Source organism: Serinus canaria, chromosome 1 (genome assembly GCF_022539315.1).
Source record: "Serinus canaria isolate serCan28SL12 chromosome 1, serCan2020, whole genome shotgun sequence".
NCBI lineage: Eukaryota > Metazoa > Chordata > Aves > Passeriformes > Fringillidae > Serinus > Serinus canaria.
This window is the reverse complement of record NC_066313.1, coordinates 89,945,730-89,971,474: the sequence shown is the minus strand read 5'-3', so window position 1 is coordinate 89,971,474 and position 25,745 is coordinate 89,945,730. Positions and strand designations below refer to the sequence as shown.

Below are 25,745 nucleotides of genomic sequence, written 5' to 3'. Positions count from 1 at the left end.
ATTAAAATGCCTTGAACTTATTCCTACACATTTTTTTTAATGTAAAGGTGATTACTATGAATTCCCATAAGCAAATACTATCACAAGGAAAGACTGGCTATTTTTCTCTAAAATTCATCGATTATTATCTTTAATTTACAGCTGTAATTCTGGTTCAGATTGTATTCTAGATTATATTTTAGATTGAGGGGATTTTTCGTGGGTTTTAAAATTTTTTGCTATATAGAAGTTTCTGTATGAAATCATTTGGCTTGAAAGGACATCAAAGTTCATGTAGTGCATCTTTCTGTTGCCAGGCAGGAGCATCTGTAGATATATCCCTTCTGACAGATACTGGACTAGTGTTTTCTTAAAGGTTGCTAACAATGCTAAGGTTATGGCACCTCTCCAGAAATTCTGTAAGGACATTTCCCCATGTCCAATCTGAATTGACCTTGCTGCAGTTCCTTTTCATTGCATGCACCACAAACATGAAAACCACATTATTTCCATATGCTTTGCAATAGCCCTTCTACATATCTGAAGATATGTTCCATTTTTTTGCATAGGTCATGTATTTTGTGTACTGTGCTGTTGTTCCTGCCTTGCATTCTCACTTTCCCCTTGCTATTATCAATAGCTTCAATAGCACACATATCTATTGTTATTCTTACTGTTCTTTCATTTTTGACTCAAGCACTTGGAGCTAGAATCTTCATAGTGAGTAACTTCTTGATAGTGAAACATCAATACTTGCTTTTGTATTTTGTCTAAATTATTTTATTCACTGGTAAAGACACTAGATTTCTAAGGTCAGTACAACAAAAATTTTTTGCTAAGTCATTGGAATTTATAAGTTTTATTTTGGTGTTTTTTTGAAGACTGATTTCCATTTTCAGCTCTCCAGAATGAAAAGCAGGTAAGTACAGGTATCCCTTGCATTTGCCTCTGTTTACAAGATGTCAGACTGGGCAATTTCATGCAGCTGCCATTCCTTCTGTAGAAACAACTTTGTGCAGCAGGGCTGTATATCTTGCCCCTCAGAAAGCTTTAACTTTGAATTAGCTAGATGGTCTGTGCTACCAGCTGATGGAGAGTCTGAGTAGTCTGCCCCTAGAAGAAAGGTCTTGTTGGGCAATAGTGCTTGCCTTCCATGCCCAGCTTCCCACCATGAAACATCTGTGCTCTCTTCAAGACAAACCGGGATCATTTCAGCTCATATAATCCCAGAAAAGCACTGTAGAATCACTTAGGTCAGAAGAAAACCCTGTAGGTCTCTTGCCCAGCTGCCAGTCCAGCAAGGCTTATAAAGGACTTTTTCTAGCTGGCTTTTAAGTAAATACAAGCATGTGGTCTCCTCTGCACGAGATGACACAGAGCCAGGTGTTTCCCAGGTGGAGCAAGCCCAGCTTTCCCAGCCTCTCCTTTTGGATGCTGTGCTTCAGCCCCTGGACCATCTTTGTGGCCCCGTGCTAGACTGGCTCCAGATTGTCAGCAAGTCTCCAGTGCTGGGGAGCCCTGAGCAGGAGGTACTTCTCCAGAGGTAGCCTCTCAAGTGGGAATAATGACCTTACAAGCAAGAGAGGAAAAAAAACACTTCTCTTGGTCAACTGGCTACTTTCTGAGTGCTCAAGGCAACAGGGGTTTGATGTAGAGCAGATAAGATTTTTGTATGGATTTAAAAGTTTTAATTTTTTTCCCTTTTGCTTCAGGCTGCTTATATGAGTTTTCTTCAAAACAGTATTTTTTCTTAGTCCCCATATGTGTAGTTTGTATTTAGAGTTCAGCATCACTTTGAATGCCTCTCTCAAAAAGTCTTTTCCACTTCTTCTTGCAACCAGTGCCCCATGCTTCCCTTGTGTTTAAACAGATCCTGGTACCTAGTGACCAGGTGGGATGTGGATCCATTTGTAGGCTTGCATTGTCCAAAGCCTTTAAAGGAAACACTGTCTGCACATCTCATTTGCTTCTAGAATAATTTTCTATGTTATTAACTGAATATTCAGATTACTTGCAGCATTCCTGCTGTCAATGTATTTATACCTCCCTGCCTGAGTAGAAAGTTGAGGCTTAATTGTGCTGTGGTCAACAAACTCACCCTTATTTTGGGAGCTCAGCTGGCTGTCATGGAGGGACAGTTTCCATTTCATCTGAGCACATCCTGTGTCAGATAACTCAGTCATGAACATATGTTACAGGAAGTACAGTTGTAGCACATTGGGGTTTTAAATTTATTTTTAAAAAACCCCAATGTGCTACAACTGTACTTCCTGTGTCAAAGGGCAGTGTCAAAGTTCATGGTCTAAATGTGAGTATTTTGTGACAGTCATCTTATTTTTAAGTCTCAGCTTGAAACAGGATTTCTCTTGGCCTGAATGGTGATCAAAAAGATATACAGCTGTGATTTGCAGTAAACAAATGACTTTGTGGAAGCTAAATTTGCTTGTGTGAGATTTAAGTGTTTACAATCCTAGTAAAAGAACAATATTTGACCACAAAAAGTGGAAATCTTTCAAAGTTTGTTTGCTTAGTTGTTATTTTCATTCTGGAAGAGGAAGCTAAATTATAGCCAGCTATGTAGTCCTGCAGGCATGATGTGCCATGGTTTCTCATTGTGTTAGGTTATTTGATTGTGAATTAAATGTAAAAATAAGTGTATTTCAGATAAAGTATACTGTTTAATAAATACACCCCTAAAATGTACTTTAAAATAAAGCAAATTATCTCGTGCTTTGCAAATTAAAAAGTACAAACCAAGTCTCAAATAAAAGTGTCTTGGGCTCAAATTTGATCTATTTGTTTGTGGAACAGTATCTGCTCCTCAAACAGTCCTGCTGTGTCTCTTTGAGGAGTAAAGCCAATCTCCATGTGAATAAGACTATCCCAGCCTTGTCACACAATATTCAATTATGTTCCATTACTACTACAGAAGATCTGCTCTTACAGTTTTTAAGGCAAAGATGTCAGCGTGTTTATCTAGGACTGAGTAAAAAATATGGGATCACTTTGTGGCTGCTGTTGTTTAAATCAAAGGCATCGCAGTCTGGTTTTGTGCAATGTTTACATAAATATATATGGTGTTGAACTACTTGATTCATAATTCTTTCCAGTTGGAGTCTTCAACTGCTTGCACCTTTCCTTTGAATGAACTTGGATACTGGCTGAAAGAGCATAGATAATGACCTCATGTTGTTGTAGAATTCATCACTTCATTACCTTCACTTCTTATTTTTTACATATGCATGATCTTTAGCTACAGTCCAAACACAATGTTGCATTTATTAATTCAAAATTTGTTGTAACTTCTGCATAAAGACCAACCAGTATTCAAAACTGCAGAGAAATTCAGAACAATTTTTCCTGGACATGAATTATTTCTTCATGAATTAAAGGCAATAGAGGAGAGTAAGGAAGGAAAATCCCTATGAAGGTCCTGTCACAGTTCTCTCCAATGCCTTTTAATTTGGCAAAAATGAAACTCAGTATTTAACATAATGAGCTATGAAGCTTGGGAAATGTGCAATCTTCCTGTGTCAGTGTTTCCCTCATGCTTGTGCAGTTTTTCTCCAGTTCAGGACTGTGCAGTGTTGTCTGGTGATGTATGAGCAGCCTCTGCAGCAGCCGAGCAGCATCCTTCCTGAATCCATGCAGATTCAGAGGGGTGTGTCCTCCCTGGCACTGGCAAACAGCCCCGTTCCTCTTCCCGGGCAATAGCACCAGTGAATGGTGTCTCTAACTTCTCATTTGCCATTTCAGAACTGTAGGAATGCCAGGAAACAGCAGTGCTTGCCTTTTGCTTTGAAATATTTCATATAGATATGGAAGTTTTATTTGAAAGACTATTTTTATATTCATTTGAGCAAAAATAGTACAGCTGTACAGGTATGACAGTAGCCAAAGGCATTTTTCTCCCTGCTGGTTTAGAAAACAACTCCAAACTTGGAGTTAAATTCTGAACAGCTTTCTTGTCAAGAACAAAATGTTGAAAGTGCACAAGGGAGCCCATTTGTGAAAGACCTGCTTTCTGGTGCCTCAGCCTCATCTGTGCCATATCTGTTACGTTGTCTGAGCTTGGAATCAAAGGTGGAATAGAACTGGTGAAAGTTTGTCTCCTGTGTCTGCTCATTCCATGCAGGTTTATATGATCAAATCCTCAGCTTGGGAAACTGCATCCAAGAAAATTACTTTTTAACTATTATTCAGCTACAAATTTTACAGAATGGTTTATTCTCATACACAGAAGTTGCCAAAGTTGAAATTTGTCTGCTGCAGTAACGTCTTTTGAATAAATGATAATATGAGATTTTATACTTCATGTTTAGGGTAGTATTTTTCCTTTGCTTTGCACTGAAATTTAGGGTAGGAAAAAATTCAGAAGCCGGCTTTGAATTCTTTTGTTACTTCTTCCTCATGTAAAACTCCTATTTACTTTGGGCAAATTTGCTTGAGAGTGAACTTTGGTGTTTTGACTTCTGAGTTAGTTAATTAAATAATCCTGTTTTCAAGAAGGACTTGACCAAATCTTTATATTGTAATATAGTGGTGTGAATCTGGTTGAGACAGTCTTGTGAGTTTGGGTGGAAAAAAATCATGAAAAAATAATGTGGGTTTGAATGGTGAGAATTACACTCTATTTCAGGTGCTTTTTCTCTTTACATCCACACCAACATTTTCTTTTTAGGCTTAATCCCATTTCCTAGTATATATTTGGAAGGTTAAATAGGTGGATTCAAGTTGTTTTGGTGGTGCTGTTTCTTCCCACCGGCATTAAGCTGTGACATTCAAGCCACAGCAGCACAGCAAAGCAGCATTTGAACACCGCTTGTGTACATTACTTATGTCAGACATCAAAGCAGAAGGCTCATATTTAGATCTGATCCCACCCATATTATTAAATTTTAAGATTATGTCAATACTGTTGTGAGTTAAACATAAAATACAAATTGGTTACAAAACATTTCTCAATGTTAAACTACCTCAGATTGCCTCAATTGGTGTAATTAGAGAGTGAATGTAATTTACATGTTGAGTAGGAGAAAAATTCTTCCTTGTACTAACAAGGATACATTAAACAATGTCTCCAGCAAATTTCCTTCCCTTAACATCCTTTGCTTAAGTTATTGTTTAATTCACTTCCTAATCCTAAATTAGTGCAGGTAGTACTCATTTAGTACTGTTTGGCACTGATGCAGTGTTTGCACATTTTCTTCTGACTGACATACATGATAAGGAGATTTTCATTTCCAAAATGAACAATTACAGACACTACTGTGTTTTGCTGTTGAACTGAATATGCAAATAATTATGAGGAAAATAGGCAATGCTCCCAGGAAACCTCTGGTTTCCAAGTCCAGTCCAATTAGTAAAGAAGAAAGCTTTTTTACACAGCATTTATCATGGTCTGTTTCACTGACCAGATAGAGATTCTTGACAGAGATGGACTGAACACTCTTCAGGTTGAAAGATAACTAGGTATAGAATCAATCCATTAAATCAATTACTGATTAATCTAGTACAGGTTTAGAAATATCATCACATCAAGACGTCACATGTAACATGCTGAAAATACAGAGACCTGCAGTGCTTTGAATGTGCTCTAGAAAATTCGAGGTAAACGCTTGAAAATCTTACTTTGTTTAATTTAAAAAACCCAAACTTCTCTTACCTATGCAGTGTTGTTTCTTTCTGTAGCAATATCTGATAAATAGCTAGAACTTCTGGAAACTGGCTGAAATGTGGCAGCAATGGCTGCAGAGCTGTCTTCAAAATAGGCTTTTCATGAATACAGAAACACTCCCCTGGGAGCATAGAAATCATGGACAAAGAAAAAAGGGACAAAAATTTCAGGCAATCTTCACCCTTTCAATGTTTCATAGTCCAGTTCCTGTGTTTAAAAGCAGGAATACCCCATTACTTGGTTGGAAACATAAAAATTAACACAAAGCTATCAAGTAATGAAAGCCTAAGCTCTCCTTATATAAGGGGAATTTTAATATGGGGTAATAATTTTAGTGGGATTATACCTAGAATCCTAGAATCATGAAATCATTATGATTGGAAAAGACCTCCAAGATCATCAAGTCCAACCTTGGATTGAGTACCACTGTGCCCACTAAACTATATTGTGAAGTGCCATGACTACTTGATTTTTGAACACTTTTAAAGATGGTGACTCCACCACATCCCCAGGTAGCCTGTTCCAGTTCAAATAGGAAAGGTTGCAAGGAGAATATAGCATGGGAGAATATGGCCTATGAGGGCAGACCTTACAGAGAGTTTGTTTGCTAAATGGTGGTGTCACCTGAGCTTGAGAACTCTAGGAAACTCAGCATGCCAGTGATTCTTATTTCTCCTTTCTAATCAGCTCTGGTATAACTGTGTGTGCACCTTGCCTTTTATAATATTGTAGATCTTTAGGATTCAAGCCCTTCAAAAAACTGTTTGGTAGGATGCTTGTCAAGTAACTACTAATTTATCAGAGTATTCTTATTGTTTATATATTTGGCCAAAATTAAGAGCACTGAGAGTTATAATTGCTGCCAACGGGACTATAAAAGCCAAGGAAAAATACACAAGATATATGTCCTTAAACACTGGGAGCTTAAAGAGAAAATGGTAGAGAGCTGAGCCCAATAAGCATAATCCATATTTGTTGGGTAGCTGTAGTTTTAATCAGCAAAAAAGAAAGTAGCCAGAGGTGCCCAGAGTTTCGGGGCCAAAGCACAAGATTTCAGCTGTTGCCATCTCTGTATATTCTGTCTGAGCAGCTTCCACAACTGGGCTTCCACCCTCTTCTTGGTACCCAGGGACAGCACCCTACCCTATAGTGTAGGGAGGTGAGGCTCCCATAAACTGGGTAAGCCTTGAGCAGGGCTTAGTATTTGGTTTCTTCCAAAAGGAGCACCAGAAGACCATCTTAATACTGATTGAGAGTGTCACAAATAAATCTGAAGTGGTGATGATACAAAGGTCTATAAGATAAATTAACATAACATATATCATATCAATCATATAATATATAATATATCATATTATATCATATAATTACAGGTTGGAAGAGTGCAGATGTTAACTGTAAGGCAGATGGTACAATTTATTGACTGTAACATTTATTGACTGTAACATTTGTTGGTCAATCATTAGAAGGCTTCTAGTGCCTTGGCCCTTCTGTACCTCCTGCATTGGAAACAGCCATGGTCAACAAATAGTACTGTAGGACTAAAAATAACAGCTCCATCAGTGCATGTGGTCTCTTACAAAAGTAGTCCAGAGAGCTCTTGAAAGCCTGATGGAGCCATAGATGCTCTGCCGAGCTCTGCTGCGTGCCAGGCTGGGGCTCTGGCCCTGTGCCAGGGGAGCAGGCTCCCAAACCCTCCCCTGAGCATGCCCTGCTGTCAGTGGCAGCAAGTGCAACCCCCACACCCAGAAAAGCACCAGGGTGACCCAGCAGATGGTGACACTTGCTGTCCTACAGGGAGACAGCAATTTCCCCTGTGAATGGGGACTAATCCAATTTTACAGTTTTAACAAATGTATCCAGTATGTTGACCACTCATCCAACTGTGAATAAGAATCCTCTTGCAAACCTCACCAGCCAACCAATCCCATCAAAACCAGTTCTCCTTCCCTTTACCTGAGCCAAGTATGGAAATCTTGTCATAAATACACTGATGGAAGAGCTGTATATTCTCATGCTCCTGCTCAGTGCATTGACTAAGAGCTTCTATCATCCTGTGTTCTCTTTCTCTGTCTCATTCCCTGTGCTGCCATTCCATCTACCCACACTTCAAAAATGACTTCAAAACTGTCTGTCTGCTGCTGAGGATTTTGGAGTTAAGTGGAGGACAGGCAGTGGAGTAGCAGGATGCTGCTTCACTCTGGTAATTGCTGTGTGTTTAAAAACAAAAGAGGCATAGATCCATAGCAAACTTTTATAGGATTGAAAAATTTGAATACAAAAGGGTTCTGAAATAAAATCCAAGGGTCACTATGTGTACCTTCCAACTCTGTGAGCCTGTATCTCAGAGAAGAGGGTTTTCTTCCATTAACCTAGTTCACTAAGTGCATTTTCCAAGTGGCAATGAACGAGTGTCATTAGCATTCACTCAGAGTGAGAGAATGGCTTTGACTGCGGTTCTGCTTATTTGACTTCTCTCACTAAGCCTTATCCATCATGCTGAATGCTTGGCCCACTTTGATTCTGGTAGGCGTAACGCGCAGTCTGCAGGGGAACGGAGCCTGGGCAGCGTCCAGTCCCTGCCACTGCACTCAAACCACAGAATCACTTCAGCCTGCACATTGTACACCCCTCTAAAAACAGCTGGGTTATTTGCTCTGCTCTTTCTTATCAGCATTGAAATTTTTATGGCTAGAAGAAGCAAATATATTTTACTGATTTCCAGCACAAATTTATTCAGGAACTGTTTATATCCATTTGCTCTTGTGCTAGCATTGTCCTGAAACTTAGATAGCTGCATGCCTATCTGTGATATTTACCCACTGGTGTATTTATAGACAGCCCTCCTGTACCCTTTCTCAGGCTTTGTTTCACTAGGGCAAACAAGCCGAGTTCCCATAAGATCACTGTCAGTCTTCTAATGACTCTATTGCTGTGTGATTTAGTTTTTCCAGAGAACAAGTGTCCAAGTTTCTGTGCTATAATCCAAACGAGTTTCTACTGATGACTCAGTAACACTCTTGCATTTACTCTGCCCAAAATTCTTCATCAGATACAATTTAGAATCCAATTTGCCTTTTTTATGGATAGTAATGTCAGTCCCCTGTGATCAGAGCTCTTTGCAAATTGTTGAGCTCACTGTTTAAAAATGTCATAGATTATCAACTTAAAGGGAGCTGTGACAACTTCCACCAGCTGGGGATCTGCATCTGATATTTCAGCTTGCAGGACACAGCTTTCTCTGCGTCTGGCCTGAAATGGTGGAGCTCGCTGCCACCTCCCCTCCCCCAAGTCCTTCCACAGGGGAACCACTGATTTGCTTCAGCCCAGCCTGTAGTGTTAAAAAAGCACATATTCCAACTCATGCTAACAAAATACGGGGCAGAATTTGGAAAATACTGTTCATTCATTATGCATTTGTTTAAAAACATCCAAGAATCTCAGCTCCTTTTTGTTTGTTTAAATTTAAAACATTTTCATTCATTTTAGTAATTTTGATTTCTCACTGTTCAATTCTTGTCCTTCATTTTTTTTCTCAGACCTTATTAAGTGTGAGTAAAACTTTTGATATGGCAATTAAAACAGGTTTCTTCCTGTGGAGAGAGCCTAAGTGTGACTGTGCTGCTGCCTATTGTCCTGCTTCATTTCTTCCTTTCTCAGGTCTATCCTTCATCTTCCATCATCTGTGATTTAGACTAAGCCCTTCGTGGCAAGGACCTTCATTTCATATTCATCTCTGCCGAAAGCAGAGACACTCACTGGTTTCTGAAAGTATAAAGAATGTAGCAGATCAATGCCATTATCCTGAACTGCACTTAGAAGACAAAGGCAGCTCTTGAATTGATGCTCTCAGGAGTGCAGAAGCAGAGCTACATTTTGGGCTACTGCAGACTTGCCAGAGGACTCTCTGTATATTTCCACCTAAAGATCATAGCCAGGGTAAAAGCCATAAAAGCACGAGTGACTGTGATAAAGCCTGTAACACAGGATTGACTCATCAAATCAAGCAAATGCTAACAAAAAATTTGACTGCTAGGATTAAGATAACCAAAGACTTGGCAGCAGACTGGACTCTGAGGTCAATCAGAGCAGAGTATCAATAGGCTGCATTGATTTAAAGTAGACATGGTGACAGTATCTCTGCTTTTGGGTAGGCCCTAAAGGCACTTGCACAGGAGGCAGTAGGGCAAGTGCACTAGATCCTTGAGAGATCTGAGATCTATAATCGGGGGAAATAAATGAGGGACTTGATCTCTGGGGCATCTCTCCTCCAGCTAAAAGCTCTCATGATGCTAAGCATCCCTGTTGTCCCTCAAATTCTGCAACAGGTGCCTGCAGCCTCCATGAAAGAAGGTGGTTTTAAAGCACCTTTTTTCTTTGTTTTTTTTGTGTGTTTTTTTTGTTTTGTTTTGTTTTTGGGGATGGCTTGGGCACTGGTGTATTCAACACACTGCATTCTGTGATGCCTGCCTGAGCACCCATGGTGCTGCCCTGGAGCTGAGCAGTGCAGTCCTGAGCATTATGCTGCTGTCACCCTTGGTCAAACACCCGCTCTCAGGTCCTGGATTTGTGTTTCTGCATCAGCACTGTAGCTGCTCTCTGTATGGTACTCATTTATTTATGCTTGATTGACAGACTCTCAGGACAAAAAAACGTTTCATCTGCCTATTAAAATACTTTAGAAGATAATAAAATAATTTAAATAATTTGCTCTCTGTTGTGTTTTTTCTTTTTTTTTTAATTCATTGAGGCTTGTGCCAGCACCACAGAGCTCATTGATCTGCCTTCCCAAATTCAACAACCCAATCTTTGGTGTGTGGGTTTTAACTGACCCCTTCAGCTGACAGGTAGTCAATCAACAGCAGAGACCTGGGTGATTGCTGGTTTCAGGAACTGTGAAAGACTAGCTCCTCTATAAGCCTCAAGATTCTTTTGAAAGATAGGTTAAAGTGGCATGGAAATACATCTCTGAGTTTAACACAGAGGTGTGCTTTGTTGGGGTGAGGCTTTTACTACAGAGAGATGTAAACCTCCCTAGGCTAAAACTACAGAGATTATTATGTATAGCATGGGAACCCCAGCACAGCAATTGATCCAGTATGACCCCTATATAGCTAATTACAGACTGTCAAGGCAATTTCTGTTCAAGCCAGACTGATAATTAATTAGTTACCTCCACGTTGGAATCCTGACCTTGGCCTGGCACAGGGAAAACAGAGATTTGTGTATCTGGCCAAAGCATTTCATGGCTGCCAGGGGCAGGGAGACAAGGTATTAACAGCTGAAAATGGAAAATGGCACATGGGAGGCCACAATGAAAGAGTAGCTTTCTTTACCTGCTCTTTCCTTCCTCTCCTGTTCTCCCTCCTCCAAAATCTATTGCCCAGGCTAAAAGAATAAATAAAATCCACAGAAGTACAATCGTCTTTTGGAGACTTTCAGTTAATTCATACCACAGAACAGAGGTAGCATCTCCGCTGATAACTTTTTGGTCAAATTGCAAACTAGCAATTTATTCCTGCTGTTTTGTCTTTCAACCACTCACTAATCCATGACAGAAATTTACCTTCTACTCATGTCTACCTGGTTTCCTTGGTAACTTCTCATAAGAATATGACAAAAGCTTGGAAAAGACCAAATAAATTGTCAACTGCTTAATCTTTATTGATACAAAATCATGTGCTGTTAAATGTACTAGACCTCTGCCAAAGCTTCCTGATGTATTTCAGAGAACATTTATTTCTTTCATGTTCAAAAGAGGTCCAGACATGATTAAACTGAGACACCCCCCCCTCCCCAAATATAAGAATCTTTTTGATTGTGTGAACAGATTTAAGGCCTGGAAGTTACCTGAACCTACATACATGCTTCATATATATCCTTTGTTTACGAGAACCAGTACCAAAATTACTTTTTCAGCTTTGCATAAATTTAAAATGTTTTGCAGAAAAAAGTGGTTAAAATCATCCCTCTATGACAACTTCAGAAAGAATTTAGATTATCTAAATACTATCAAAATGGAAGCTTGAATAAAGATGTCATGAGTTTATGATTTAGAAGCAACAGTGGGACCAGAGTCAGGACATAAGAGAATTAGCACATCTTTAATTGTGAAACAAAGAAGAAAAAGGAGTGCAGACTTGCAATAATTGTATGTTTCATTGTTTGTGTTACTTCAAAACTCCCACCATGGCATGGGCTCCCCTTGCCAGATAGTGCAGATGCAAAATATCTGTCTGTCCTACAAGGTTGTTGTATAAATGGACAGTACTGGGACATGCAGGAGGAAAGAATAAAACAAGGGACCTGTGCAGAGAGTTCAGGTGCTTTGCAGTAAATACCTTGTAGGGGAAAGTCTGACAAGAAAGGAAGCCAAGAAGGGAGTGGCATGCTCCTAAATCTTTTGGGCACTTCAATTTTTTTTCTTTAAAGATCTGGAAATGGTTTCCCAACCTGTGTCAAGCTTCTTTTAGAAGTCTCCAGACAATCCATCTATACAGCTTTCCAATGGCAAAGAATTGCCATGTTGTGTTCTTCATAACTGGCAAATCATTGGATCAGAAGGTGTTGCTCAAAATAAATATGGAAGGGTGTACAGTTAAGTGCAGAAGAATGGTGAGGAGATAGGTCATGGATGCCAGTCAGTGACAACCCAGATATTGCTTATAATGAAACCCTTTCTGCTTTGTTAAGGTCATTGTTCTGTGTTGTAATATGTTGTTACTTCCATTGCCTTTGGATGGGTTTTCCCACATCATGCTCTCTGCTGTAATCAGCCATGTGCTTTTCACCTTGTTCATGCACCCATCACATCTCTCACATAAAAAGCTTCATAAACTCATGCCCATTGTTTTCTGCCATGGGCCAGTGCCAGGGATGGCCCCACTTGCTGCTCACCTTGCTCGGGAAGCTACTGGAGAACCCCTGCTGGGGATGCTGAGGTAATAAAAGCCTTCTGACCATTGCTGTGTGCATTGTACTTGTTTATCTCGTCCTGCTTGATTCCAGGTGGGCATTACTACTGGCAGAGGCCAGTCTGCTGCTCTCACCTCGACCAAAAAACAAGGAGCAAAAGGAAAAACAAATTTTGGAAGAGGTATCTACCTGAAGTGTCAGAATTTAAGAAAATCTGCACCTATTATGGGTTAGGAGGAGATTGAGTGTTGAAATTAGTTTATCTTGTATCAAATTGAAATGCACGACTGTCTTTCTGGGCTGGCTGGTGGTTTGGGAGGAGATTCTGGGTCAGAAGAACCTACCAGAGCTGCTGCTCAGTGACTGCGATGGTGGCGGATGCAGTGCACCAGGCTGGAAGCAGAAGAGCAGAGATGAGTTTGGGCTGGCATTATCCCCTCTACCTCTGCCTTGAAGAAGGGGGCTCGAGGGGGTCAGATGGGGCGAGAAGGGAAAGGAGGGGCTGTGGTGGTATCGTCTCTCCTGGCGTGTGTGCTGCATCAGGGAGGCTGATGGCAACAGAGGGATCCTGGGAGCCCACACCAGCCAGCTCCTAACAAAAAAAAAAAAAAAAAAAAAAAACAAACCAAAAAAAACCGGATTGCTCATAGTGCCCTGTCCAAGCAAAGCCTTGAGGAATGGTTTTTGTCAGAATAAAAGGCACAGGAAGGCTCTGTTTCAGGTTAGCTTTCACAGTACTTCTGAGTATTCGCGCTGGCTTCCCAGGCGGTGCCGCAGACCATCGGGGTGGAAGCTGGCGGGAGGCGCTCCGGGGATGGAGCATCCCGGCAGGCGCACGGCGGGGATGGCGCGCACCGGGGCTAGCCCGCGACCCGGCCGCTGGGCCGAGGTTCCCGAACGGGTTTCCGCGCGCAAGGGAACGACGGGCGAAGGCAGAGATCGCGTTAGTGCAGCCGGTCGGGCCGGAACCCCCTGCCGGTGCTCCCAGAGGTAGATGGTCCGAAAACAGTCTGCCCGAGCCTGGCGCTGAAGGCTCGTGGGGGTTCGTTCTCTACGCGACGGCGCCGTCCGAGGAGGAAACGAGGGGCCGGGGTATCGCGCAACTTTTCCCCGCGGCCGGCGGCGCCCGGCAGCTCCGGCTCCCGCTCCCGCCCCGCTGCGCGCCCGCGGAGGAGCAGACCGCCCGCCAGGGGGCGCGCGCCGGCCGCCCCTCGGCGCGCGCAGCAGGCGCGGAGCGGTGCGCGGGTCTCCGCGGGCGCGCGGCCCCCGCCCGCCGCCGCTGCCAGTGATGTCATGGGGCGGCGGCGGCGGCGGCGGCGGCGGCGGCGGGGCGGGGGGGCGGCGGGGAGGAGGCGGCACTGCAGCTGCATGTGTCTGTAGCGGCGGGGCCGGGGCGTCGTCATCTGCATTCACATGGGGGCGGCGCCGCCGGCCTCCGCCTGAAGCCCCCGCCGGGGGACACACAAAACCCACGCGAGGCGCGGGGCGCCGCGACCCCCGCCCGCCGCCGCCATCGCCATGAATTCGGCGGAGCAGACCGTTACGTGGCTGATCGCCCTGGGCGTGCTGGAGTCGCCCAAAAAGACCATCTCCGACCCCGAGGGCTTCCTTCAGTCCTCCCTGAAGGACGGCGTGGTGCTGTGCCGCCTGCTCGACCGCCTGCTCCCGGGCACCATAGACAAAGTAAGTGCCCGGCGGCCCCCGCCCCGCCGCCCTTTGTGCGGCCGGGCCCGCCGCCCCCGGCCCCGCCCGCGCCGCCCCCCGCGCCGGAGGGGGGACCCCCGGGCCCGGGGAGGGCGGTGAGGGGCGCGGGGGGCGGAGCGGAGCCGGTCCCCCTCGGGGGGCCGGGGGAGAGCGGGGAGCGGCAGCCGGGCTGGAGGGGATTCCCCCCCGAAGGGCCAGTGTTCTGCAAGTGTTGTACAAACGGTCCGTTCGCCAAAGCGGAGTCCTGGCTGTGCACGGGAGATGCATTAATTCTGGGGGGAGGACTATGGACCCTTCCTTGCCTGCCACGAGCCGGCTGAAAACTTATCTACGCAACTGCTGGAACAGTCGGTGCCTCACCTCGCTTGGGAGGTGATTCAGCTCATCCCTTCCAGCCTCTGAAGGACATTTTAGCGTTTGATGCTTAGTTTTCTCGAAGGCTGTTCTAGCATTATTTGGGTCTTTTACTGTTCCGTAGCCTGTGGAAAAAAATCTCATCCTTTTTTGGGGGAGGGCTGAAAAAACGCGTTACAGCTCTAGTTTGCGTTGTGTTTGAAGAAAATGTACTCTCTCAGGTAACTTTTATGTGTTCTGTGTACGTACGTAATTCCTGCCGTAGCTCAGCCAGAGGGAGAGGGCTTTGGTTGCACCTCAAAACTTGGAACAGTACAGTTGTCTCACCTGATGTTCAATAACGTAGTGCACACAGAGATCCACATATTGGCAAAAAACTTTCTCCTGTGCCAGTCTAAGGTAGTGAAGGGAAGATTGATGAAGGTCATCTGCTATGATGGTGGGATGACTCCTTGCTTGAAAAGAACACCGTATTTTTCACCTTTTGCAGTTGGCAGAACACTCCACTCATTAGAGCCGGCAGACAGTGGGCTTTTGTTATCTTTTGTGGCTCTATTTCAAGTAGTTCTCAGACCCCCAAAGTTGTAACCAGTGCCTTGAGCTCAGCAGGACACTGGACTGGGCTGTCCCCTTTGGTTCCTCAGTTTGCACCCACTGGTGTTGCTACTGTTTTGTGTTGTACTATAGCGTGGAGGTCTTGGCTCTGGACTGGAGTCCCATTCTGCAGATGTAGTAGATCATTCCTGCCTCCCAAATTCACAGGTACATTGGGAGGTAGTGTGGGGATATGGAAACCTCACAGGAGCCCACAGTGCTATTGGTGGGCAATGGAAGTGATGAGAGTGGGCGCAGTGTGTCTGTGGCTTTGTGAGTGTGGGTAACTCAGGGACCACCATGGTGGCCAGTGAGGCTAGCTGGGACAGCTGAAGTCCCTGCCAGCTTTCCCCGCCACCATTTCCCCCTAAGTGGCTGTTCAGGCAATAGAGCTGAAGAGGATGTTGCTGCTCCCAAGGGGCTGCAGCTTTGTGGAGGTGGTATGTGAGGTACAAACTGCTGTCCAGTGCACTGGGCTGCGAAGAGGGGCTCCAGAGCAGGTAAATGTCCTGTTCTGCTATCTGGGGTGACGCGTGCGGCTGGGAGTCAGTAGGGGCTCCTCCACCTAACTATCCACTGGCTCTGACAGGCTCTGCCCATGCCTCCTTGTCTCCAGGCTCTTTTGCCTGGTGGCACCAAGCCCAAAGAAGGTTTTGGCAGCCTTTTCCACACTGCTGCTCCAGGCACACTCCCTGAGCACCTCTTGGGCTTTGGGTTCTGAGCTTTAGGGCAGGAAAGGTCTTTCCCCTTTGTGTAGATGTCAAGCCTAGTAAAATGGGGTCCTGCACTCAATCTGGGAAAGAGGCTCTACCAAAAAACAAAATAAACAAAAAAGCACAACAGAAATAAGTGTTAAAAGAGTGTTTCCCAACTTAATGTGCTTCTCTGTTACAGTACGGTTTGGGACAGCTCGGTTATTGAATGGAAGGCTCTTTTCATCTCAGAGGAGCAAACACCTCCCATGTTCGGGTGGGGGTCCCTTCACAGCACCCACAAGCAGAGGAGGGTTGGCAGAGGTGCACAGCTCCCCACAACCAGCAAGGACACCAGACTGGGTGTGCAAGGAGCTGTCGGCGGGACTCATGGTGGAGCTGGCGGTGCAGCAGCGCGGGCTGGGATGGCAGCAGGGCGGGAGGAATGCTGGCACCTCTCAGCCTCCCACCCCCCGAGCTCACCCCACCTCGAGCAGGGTGCTGGGGCAGGCGTTCCCGCTGACCCTGTGTCTCTCCTCTGGCTCTGACTTAGTTGTAAGTCTGGGGAGAAACAGCCCTTTAAAAGTCTTTTTTAGAGGGATCTTTGGTTTTGTGAGGGTAACTGTTTTTATTTCCATGGGCCATTCTCAAAGCACTTTCTAATTCATAGATGTCTCTCAAACTCATTTTTCCACCTAACTTTGTAAATATTCTTTTTCTGTAGACTTACAATTTATAACCCATACATCTTTCAAGTTCTCATCTATGTTATGTCTGAGCTGTTTCCATGTTATTTTATTCTCTTCTTTGTTTGTTAGTAAACAGATATAAAATTTACATCCTTTACTGTGCCCCGGTATTTTTTCCAAGTCTTTTTGGCTACTACTTTTTGTTACTTTTTTTTATACTGGGTGCATTTAAAATATGAGCCTTTTTATTCCTTATTTGCCCTGAAAGTCTCTAGTTAAAACTGGACATTTTTGAAGTTTAAAAGATACAAGGATGTCTCACAGATGTAGACTGATTCAGTTCTTAAAATCATTTGAGATCATAACTTTCTATAAATATCTGACATTAGCAGACACTTTGAAGACTTACAGGGCTCATTTTTCTGTAAATACAAAATAGTAACTAAAACCAAAGAGAACATTTAAAAAATTACAAAATATAAATATGAAGGAATGTTTATCAGCTTGCAGTGCTTTTAAAGATGTTTTCTAGAAAATGTTGTAAATGTATTTCTTTCTTTCAAAAACAGATTAGAAAGAGGATTCAATAAATGCAGGAATGTAGTAATACGTTTCTTGGCATTTTGTGCTTTTTAAAGCCTCTGGGTACCCCGAGAGTAATTAACAGGAGATTTTTAAATAAATAAAGATTGTGCGACCATAAAAGGAATCAAGCACTTGAAGGTCAAAGAACAGAATTTTCATAAGTCAATAAAACAAATTAGGGGATTTCAAGGCTGGTTAGTATATTCTTTCTTTAGATTGCCTTGTATTTGTATACCAGCATTGCACAGAGCACCCTACTGAGCTTCTTGCCAGGAAGTTTTGGCTGAATTTGTTTACATCACAATCATATTCTATCTTGAATAGGAAAGGACAGATATTATATTGACTAGATTTCTCTAAGTCAGAATGAAAATACTTAGAAAAGTAATGTTGTTACAGACTGTTCCTTATTTTGGGGCTCACATTTTAGGTCATAATCATTCCTTTGCATTTTGAAAGAGACCATGACAGGGTAAAACAGTTGGGTTAGGCAGTGTGATGGTACTGCACAATAACCTTGTCCTGAACACAGGAAATGAACAAAAGTGAGGGCAATTATTAAAAAAAAAACCAAAAAACAATGCAAAATCAACAAAACTGACAACAGCTTCCCCCACCCTATCCAAACCCAGCTATGTCTTAGTTTTTCAAAGCAAGGAGATCTATGCTGAAACATGGTTAGTTGATTTGCTCCAAAAGATAGGGAATTGCTGAATTTAAGTAATTTGAATAAAAAAGCCGTAATTTCAAGTTAGAGGGTTTCAGCCTTGTGTGGTAAAACTGAATTACTTTGATGGCAGGCAAGGGATCCCCGTGGAAGCATTGCAGTGCAGTTGTCTGCCGCTTAGATGCTTTTCCTCTCAGAGATCATTTTCCAAACAGATTCCTCCATCGCAGACCAGTTTGACCCACTTTCAACGTTGTAAACAGAGATCAGAATTGGAGCGGGAATTTTCCTTGTCATATGAGGCTTCGCGCTCCATTAAGTTTTGTTTGTACTTTTATTTTTGGTCAGCTGTTCGACAGAAAGCGTCGTTTTGAGGACAGCTTTGTTCCTTTTTGGGGAAGATGCAGAAGAGGCATCGGGGAATGTGATGCAGCAGCCATTTGACACCCCGTGGTGCCCCCCCTCCGCCAGGGGCTCCTGCAGGGCACGGCAGCAGCTGGTTCGGGGCTCTGAAGCCGGGGCACGGGGAGCGTGCGGGGGTGCGGCTGGGGCTCGCCCGCCGGGCCCCCCTCCGTCGAATAGACCATGCCCAGGCGGTGCACTGAGCGTAGGATTGAAGGAGGCAGGAGCTGCTCTGCTGCGCGGGGGAGGCTGATCCAAAACACAGCCGCTTCCTCTGGCTGCGCCCGCGGCGCTGAGGTGGGAGACGGGCGGCACGGGGCTGGCCCCGGGAAAACAGACACAGCTCTCTCTCCTGCTGGATGAGGCTTGGGGCATGGCCGAAAGGAAACGTCATTCCTGTTCCCTGTGGAGGATTGGGTACTGGCGTTGACATTAATTTGGTTATTAATTGGAGTAGTACCAGAACTGTGGCGTTGACATTAATTTGGTTATTAATTGGGGTAGTACCAGAACTGATGGCAGCAAAGATTAAGATGTTTGTACAAATACCTCGTACATCTGTATGATTCTCGTTTTAATGAGAGGTCTTTGGCTAAGTGAGGCATTCTGAATTGTAATTTAGGACTAAATTAACCCTTTGTGATTCACAAGGCAAATGAATTGTTGTGTATGAGCACAAGCACTGGGAGTATCCAAAGGAGGGTTTGGGCTGCCGCACGTGGCAGCCATGTCACCAGCCGTGTCCCCGCGATGAGCGTGTGCGCCTAGGCTGGGCAAAGGGAGATTTATGCTCACTTATCTCTCATTTCACACGTAAATATCGGGGCTAAGTATACTTCTCTCCTGTTGTGACAAGGTGTGACCCGAACGTGATATTTCACGTGTTGCAAAGGAAGGAGAAAGGAAAGGTGTTTGGAGCCAGAGTTAATAACAGGTGACGATTTTTGTAGCCCAGTTATTTGCAAAGGGTGTAAGGCTGGCTGGGAGCTGAATGTGGAGCTCAGACAGAGCTTGAGAACATCCCACCAGCAGTGCAGACATTGCTCCTAAGGTGGAAATTTCCAGGTGCTGTTTGGCCCTGAGCGACCAACATTTTGGAAGTTTCTCTGGCAGGATGTTCTCACACTGAAGCCTTGGTGAGGCTGTTTGGGTCTGCCTGGCTGACCCCAAAGGCTGTTCTACCTTCTCTGACTGAAATCTGTTGGGAAGGTATTGTGGTGGCTGTGTGCAGCAGCAGCAGAAGGTCATCACAGGACAGGAAGCAAAATCTGCATTTCAATGTGCATATGCTCCCTGCTTTCAGCAACAGTCCTCCCAGGGAGATTACTGTGCTTCTGGCAAGAATAATCCGAGCTGGACAGGTGTGCCTGCCGTGGCTGCGTGCTCAGGGAATGCTGGTGTATGTATGAGTGCTGTTACTTCAGGGTGGAAGCACTGCAAGGACGAGCTGAGAGCCTTGGGGGGAATAGTTATCCCAAAGAAAGTCATTAGAGTGCCTTTTCCCTGAATACATGCTGTTCTCATCAGTGATACTCTGAGCTTTGTAGGATTTTTTGGTCCTGTTACAGACTTGTCATTGACTGTGCTACTCCTACTGCCTCGTGAGAGCAGGGATGCAGGAATGCTTTGAAGGAGAATGCCCTTGCTTTTCCTGTCTTATGTACTGGCTCTGTAATTCTGGCAACTGGGATATTATCCAAAGAAATATGGTCTGCCTGTGCTCATTGAGGAAGCAGAGGACTTTATCTAGGTGCACTGCTTTTTTCCTTGAAAACCAGATCCTGACAGTGCATAAAGATCTGGGCTGAGTTAAATAAGGGTGTGCTAGATCCTGAGAAGAAGGGGCAATTAAGGAAACTATTGGCAATTAAATTGTTTTTTGTGAGAAAATGTGGAAAAATAATGTAGTTCTGCTGGTCTTACTCTCATTAATGTCTTTTCCACAGTTTTTATATGCATTCTTTCTATGCCTGTACATAATATGGGCAACAAAAAGTTACGCCTCAGGTGCCCTACTGCTACCCAGACTATCCTCCAAATGCTGTGTGTGTGTGTGGAGAAAAGGAAGCACTGTGGGGATGCCACCAGCACACTCCCCTCTGGTTACACTTCCAGCTAATCGCTGATGGCACCACATTGTTCAGCTGAAAATGTTTAAGATTGTAATTCCAGCCTTAGAAAACTGGAAGTCTGGCTTTAAAATTTAAGTTTGCAGACTAGGTATTTATAAGTGTATTTATACATACACACATATATATTCATATATATATTATATATAGTATGCATTTATATTATTAAAATCTGGCTATGAATCACCAAGGGGAATTCAATATACATCTTCCTTAAATAAAAATTTAAATTAATTGTTATTCAGTGTCTGTGATTTGAAGAGTTGTAACTTTAAAACATTTCAAGCATAACAGGGCTTGCAAAAATATTGTGAGCTGGCAGCATGGAAGCAGTGTCTTGCACTTTGGCTGGCTGAGCTTTACTCCCTGATCCTCAGCCAGTGTGACATTCTGCTCTCTCCCTCACTTTGCTGCCTAGAGCAAAGCCATTTTCTCTCCACATCTCTCAGTATGATGTGGTTGCTGCCATTACCCACCACCAGAGTCACAGAACCATAGAATGGTTTGAGTTGGAAGGGACTTTAAAGATCATGTAGTTCCAGCAGCCCTGCTATGAGACACCATGGGAGACCTTCCACTGGACCAGGTTGCTCAAACCCCATCCAGCCTGGCCTTGAACACTTCCAGGGATGAGGCACCCATGACTTATCTGGGCAACCTGTTTCAGTGCCTCAACACTGTAATTGTGGCAGGGAGTTGAGCAGGGGTGGCCAGCTTCATCTGCAAGAAGTTTCCTTCATGCCACTCCTCATCAAGGGTCACTGAGAGCCCATGGGCAGAGACCCCTGTCCCTTCTTGGCCAATGAAACACTGCTTGGGTCTAAGTGTATTTAATACGGGTCTCCATTTTCTTGCTCTGCAGTGAGTGCTATTGGATGATGTTGGCAGCTTTCCCAGAAGAGAATCCATCCCTTCTGTAGGGCTTTGGTAGTCCTATGGAATATTTTCATGGGGTGGGGGGAGGGGGAAAGCAGTAAAAATCATATACCCCCCACTGGTGCAGCTGTGCTGTCAGAGAAGTGGTTTTGTTGGCTTTGTTAATGTCACTGGGGGAAGTGGTGCTGTGAGACTGGCAGAGGAATTCCCTCTCTGGCATATGTTACATCCACACTGAGGAGCGATGCCAGCATATCTAGCAGCAGAGCTCTCCCAGTGTAAACAAACCCTGAGTGATTGGACTCCTGAAGCCTGAGCTTGCGCTGCATCAAAACAGTGATGCTCCACAGGAAACACTGCAGGCTTTACGTGACAAGGGGTGCAAAATCCTTCCCCATCAGCCTTCCTTCACAGGGGAATCTCTTTGGTTCTGTTCCTGCCAAGCCCACACCTGGAGCTGCACTTCATCAGGCTTTCTTCAGTGCTGACTTCAGAGAAATACACATCTTCCTGTGGACACTTAATGCTGGCACCCCTGGAGCTCTGCAGCCTGAGGCTGATGATGCTGCTTGGGATTGGGGTCAGTTGCATGATAGCTGATTTCCTCTTTTTCTTTGAAATAGCAAGAAAATAAGCAAAACCACAGGAATTAGGAATATTAGTACTTAGCTTTTAGGAAGGAAGGGAAATCAGATTACTGCTGCAGCTGCAGCCAGGCTCTCTTATGTGTATGTATCACATCCTTCAGGCACACTCCTGTGCATGTGTTCTGGTAGGACTCCTGCCTAGTTCAGGTCACAGTGGAGGGGGCCTTCAAGGCTCCTAATAGCAGTGGCAAAGACAGCTTGTAAGTTTTATGTGCATAGCATTCTCATTTTCTCAATGCTGTGCCAACCTATGTTTTGTGTCTGAAATATAAAAATTAGATGGAAACTTGAGACAGCAAAAGTACCATGCACCATACTGCACTGGTGCCATTAGACTATGGTGTATCTTAGGGCTGGGTTAAAACCTGCTTCATAGAAGTCAATTTATACACTTCCACAAAATCACAGAATCAATTATTTTGGAAAAGACCTCTGAGATCATCGAGTCTTTGAGTGAACACCACCTTGTTAAGTAGACCTTGGCACTAAGTACCTCATCCAGTCTTTCCTTAAACCCCTCTAGGGTAGGTGACTCCACCACCTCCCTGGGCAGCCCATTCCAATGTTTAATTATCCTTTCTGTGAAGAAAAGCCTCCTAGTGTCCAACCTGAACCTTCCCTGATGCAACTTGAGTCTATGTACATTGATGGGAATTTAATCAGGGTCTAAAGGAAGTGGCTAAAGTACTGTTAATTCTTCTGAAAAAAAAAAAAAAGTACTGTTTTCCTGAATATTGTTTAATTCAGGTACATATTTGAAAAGATGAACTCAAAACAACTGAATCAGTTTTTCAGAGTCGTTTTTGGAGGGCAGATTAATGGAAAAAAGCAGCTCTAATTTTTGCATAAGGTCCCATTTATAAAGGGTGCCACAGGACCTGGCTTCTATTTTAACAAAACTACACATTTCATTTGCAAACCTGGTTGAACTTACATTTTGAGGGCTATTACACTAAAGAACCGAAGCAGCTAAAGCAGAACATTTGTGTGTTTGAATGTAGGTCACTGTTAACGATGGCTAGTCAGGCAGAGGAGCATTTCTGAACGCGTGCAGAGGAAAAAATCAGAAGAGCTGGAGGAGTCTTCAGTGAACTAAAAGTGCTCCTAGTTTCACATGGCATAGCAAAGTGGAGACTGAGGGAGCACAGAGTGGTGGCTGCTGAGTTGGTGTGGCCTGTTGGACAGTAAAGAAAAGGTGGTGGGTTGTGTTTGTGTGGCTAAATGCAGGATTGAATTTGCTGGTTTGGAAGGTGGTGGTGTGTGGTCTGAGGTGGGAGAGATGGAAAGAGAATACAGGGACTGGTGTGGGAACGTAGGATGTAAAGCAGAGGAGTGTCAGATGTGGGGTTTGTCATGCTGATGGCTTCGGAGTGAGGTAATGCGGTCTAAGAGCTTCTTCTGTGGCTGTTCCCAATAGTGGTGTCCAAGGGCAAGAGTTTTGGGAACCTTTATGCTCTAGTGTTAATAAAAAATGGACGCTAACCACTTTTCAGAGAGTTCTTCCAAATGACACTCAAAGGACTCTTGTAAGTCTAGGAGATGACTGGAGTTTGGGACACTGAGTCCTGCTTTTACCTTCTGCTGTGTCTTGATTAACTTGGTGTCTGGGTATCCTTTTCAGCAAATAAGAATGATAATAGGGATTATCATAAGGCACCTCCCTTCCTCTTTGTATTGTATGCAGAGTCTAGGTGTGTTGTGGAAATGTAAAATTTCACCACCTAAAAAAAATTTAGTCCATGACCTCTAGGAGCTTCAGTCTTTTTCTGGATTTAGCTCTTACTATCTATGTGTCTGTCTGTCTGACTACCTGCTGCTGTACTTTCAGAGCATGGGTTCCCTCAAGCCAAAATACAGGTGTGTAGCCCATGCTGACTGCTGTGCAGGTTATTACTGAAAAGTTTGTGGGTTGCAGGTTTTATAGGGTGGGAAAAGTCACAGTTAAATGTGATACAGTTTCTGCAGTACTGTAGCTAAAGAGCTACAGTACTGCAGAAACTGTATCACGCTATGGTCTGGTGCTCTGTCAAGACACCTGATTTTAAAACAGAGCCGCACTTCATTGAGAATCCTGATCTGTGTTTTTAGTTTAGTTATAGCATCCTGCTAATGTGCCATCAGTAAGATGTGCAGTTCTTTAGGCGATTTGGCTCATCTGCAGAGTGCTCCTCTGGAAGATGTGGAGGATGTGATCCTTAGAAGAGCAGCTGTGCCTCCTGCTGTCCTGGGAGGAGCAGGGGACTCCCATCTGCAGTCCTGCCAGCCCAACTGCTCACTGACTGTGGAGGAAGTGCTGCACCTGCCATTGGTCCCTAGCAGTGGATGCTCCCTTGAGAAGCAGAGGATGTCCTCCTTTGTAACTGTGTAGCCACTCTTTCTCTTCCATCCCCACAATCCCCAGGGCATTTGTGCCTCACGATTTGTGCCTCTCAAATTGTGCCTCAATTTCTGAGGCACAAGTTGCCTCACATTGGCAGCTTGTGATGGCCAGTGGTCTGGGACAGAGCAGGAAACCCGAATGCCCAGAGGGATGGGCCCTGCTGGGCATGGGTGCAGGTGCAGGCAGGAGGCAGCAGCTGGGAGGGCTGGGGAGGGAAGGACCGGCAGGAGGTGTTGGACAGTTAATCACCTGCAGCTTCACCACACAGGCTGGTGTGAGAATGGCCAGCCTTCCTCCTCATCATGCTTTTAATCTCATTTTTGTCCCTGAACACAAACCCTGGCAACAAATCCCAGCCTGTAGTGCTTGTGCAGGAGGTGTTTGCCCCATTGGAAGATCAGTTGCCCTTGACCAGTCAAAGGGGTTGGAAGCAAGGGAAACACAGCTGCTGTGGGACTGAATGTGATCAATAGGACCCTTTTGTTAGCTTAGCTGCATTGTGCAATTATGGTATTTCTACTGATTAGATTGCGGTAATGCTTTGTGTGTACAAGGTGCTCTGAAACATGGAGGGACAACTGTTTGGGCTGTGGGGGGAATGGGATATAAAAGGGTCCAGGCAGGATGAAAAGGATTTCCCCCTATTTAAGGGCACAGTCTTTGAACTGTGCCCTTAAATAGGGGGAAATCCTTACTCTGCTCAAGCAGCCATACACCTGAACAGGATGTTTTCAAGCATCTGCTGAACTTGGCTACTAGTTTGCAGCTAGGTTACGTTTTCTATTTGTTTCTGCTTTCTAGTTACTGAGACAGGCTTCTTACATAGTAAACCATGTTGTACTTTTTATATGTTGTGCTAGATAAATGATTGATGTAACTTGCATGTAGGAACTGTGCTCTTACTCACTCTACCTAGCAGATTCCAGTTTCTATATAAAGGCCTTGTACACTTCTCGTTCTGTGACCCAGTTTGTCAACTTGTTCAGCAGTGAATGCAAGTAAACAGCTGATTTCCCATACTTATAGCTGAAGATGTCTCCTACTTTTTATTAATGTCTCATGTTTACTTGAGATTGCAATCAAAGAACTCTGGGTTTGCTTGGGTTTAAAAAAAAAAAATTCATTATTATACACATTCCTTGCTTATTTTCTTCATATAATTTCCCTGTCCAAATGAACTTATAGTAGCCTTTTTCATTTTTTCTAAGACCACCCTATCATACCTTTTCCAGATGCAGCCTCTCTGCATTGCCCTTTCTTATTCACTTGTTATGTTTTTAACACCATAGATTTAAACTGATCTAATGGGATGTAACATTTAGCTAGGTACGATCAATTTGCATTGCACATTGTTCCCCACCTTTTCTGGATGGTGGGAAATGTACTCTGCTCCTTGATAGCTACATTGCATCACATAAGTGTCCTCATTGAACGGGCTGGGGTTTCTAGCACTGC

At 44.1% G+C, this 25,745-nt stretch overlaps 1 protein-coding gene across 1 annotated transcript in view; it reads left to right on the top strand.

The window, feature by feature from the left end:
• The first annotated feature begins 14,074 nt into the window (after positions 1-14,074).
• The window catches only part of ARHGEF7 (Rho guanine nucleotide exchange factor 7), a 116,126-nt gene continuing 104,455 nt past the window's right edge, over positions 14,075-25,745 (top strand). The window contains exon 1 of the mRNA XM_050972524.1: positions 14,075-14,254. Within this exon, the coding sequence (XP_050828481.1) occupies positions 14,090-14,254 (165 nt within the window). The 5' untranslated portion in view covers positions 14,075-14,089. The remainder of the gene's footprint in view (positions 14,255-25,745) is intronic.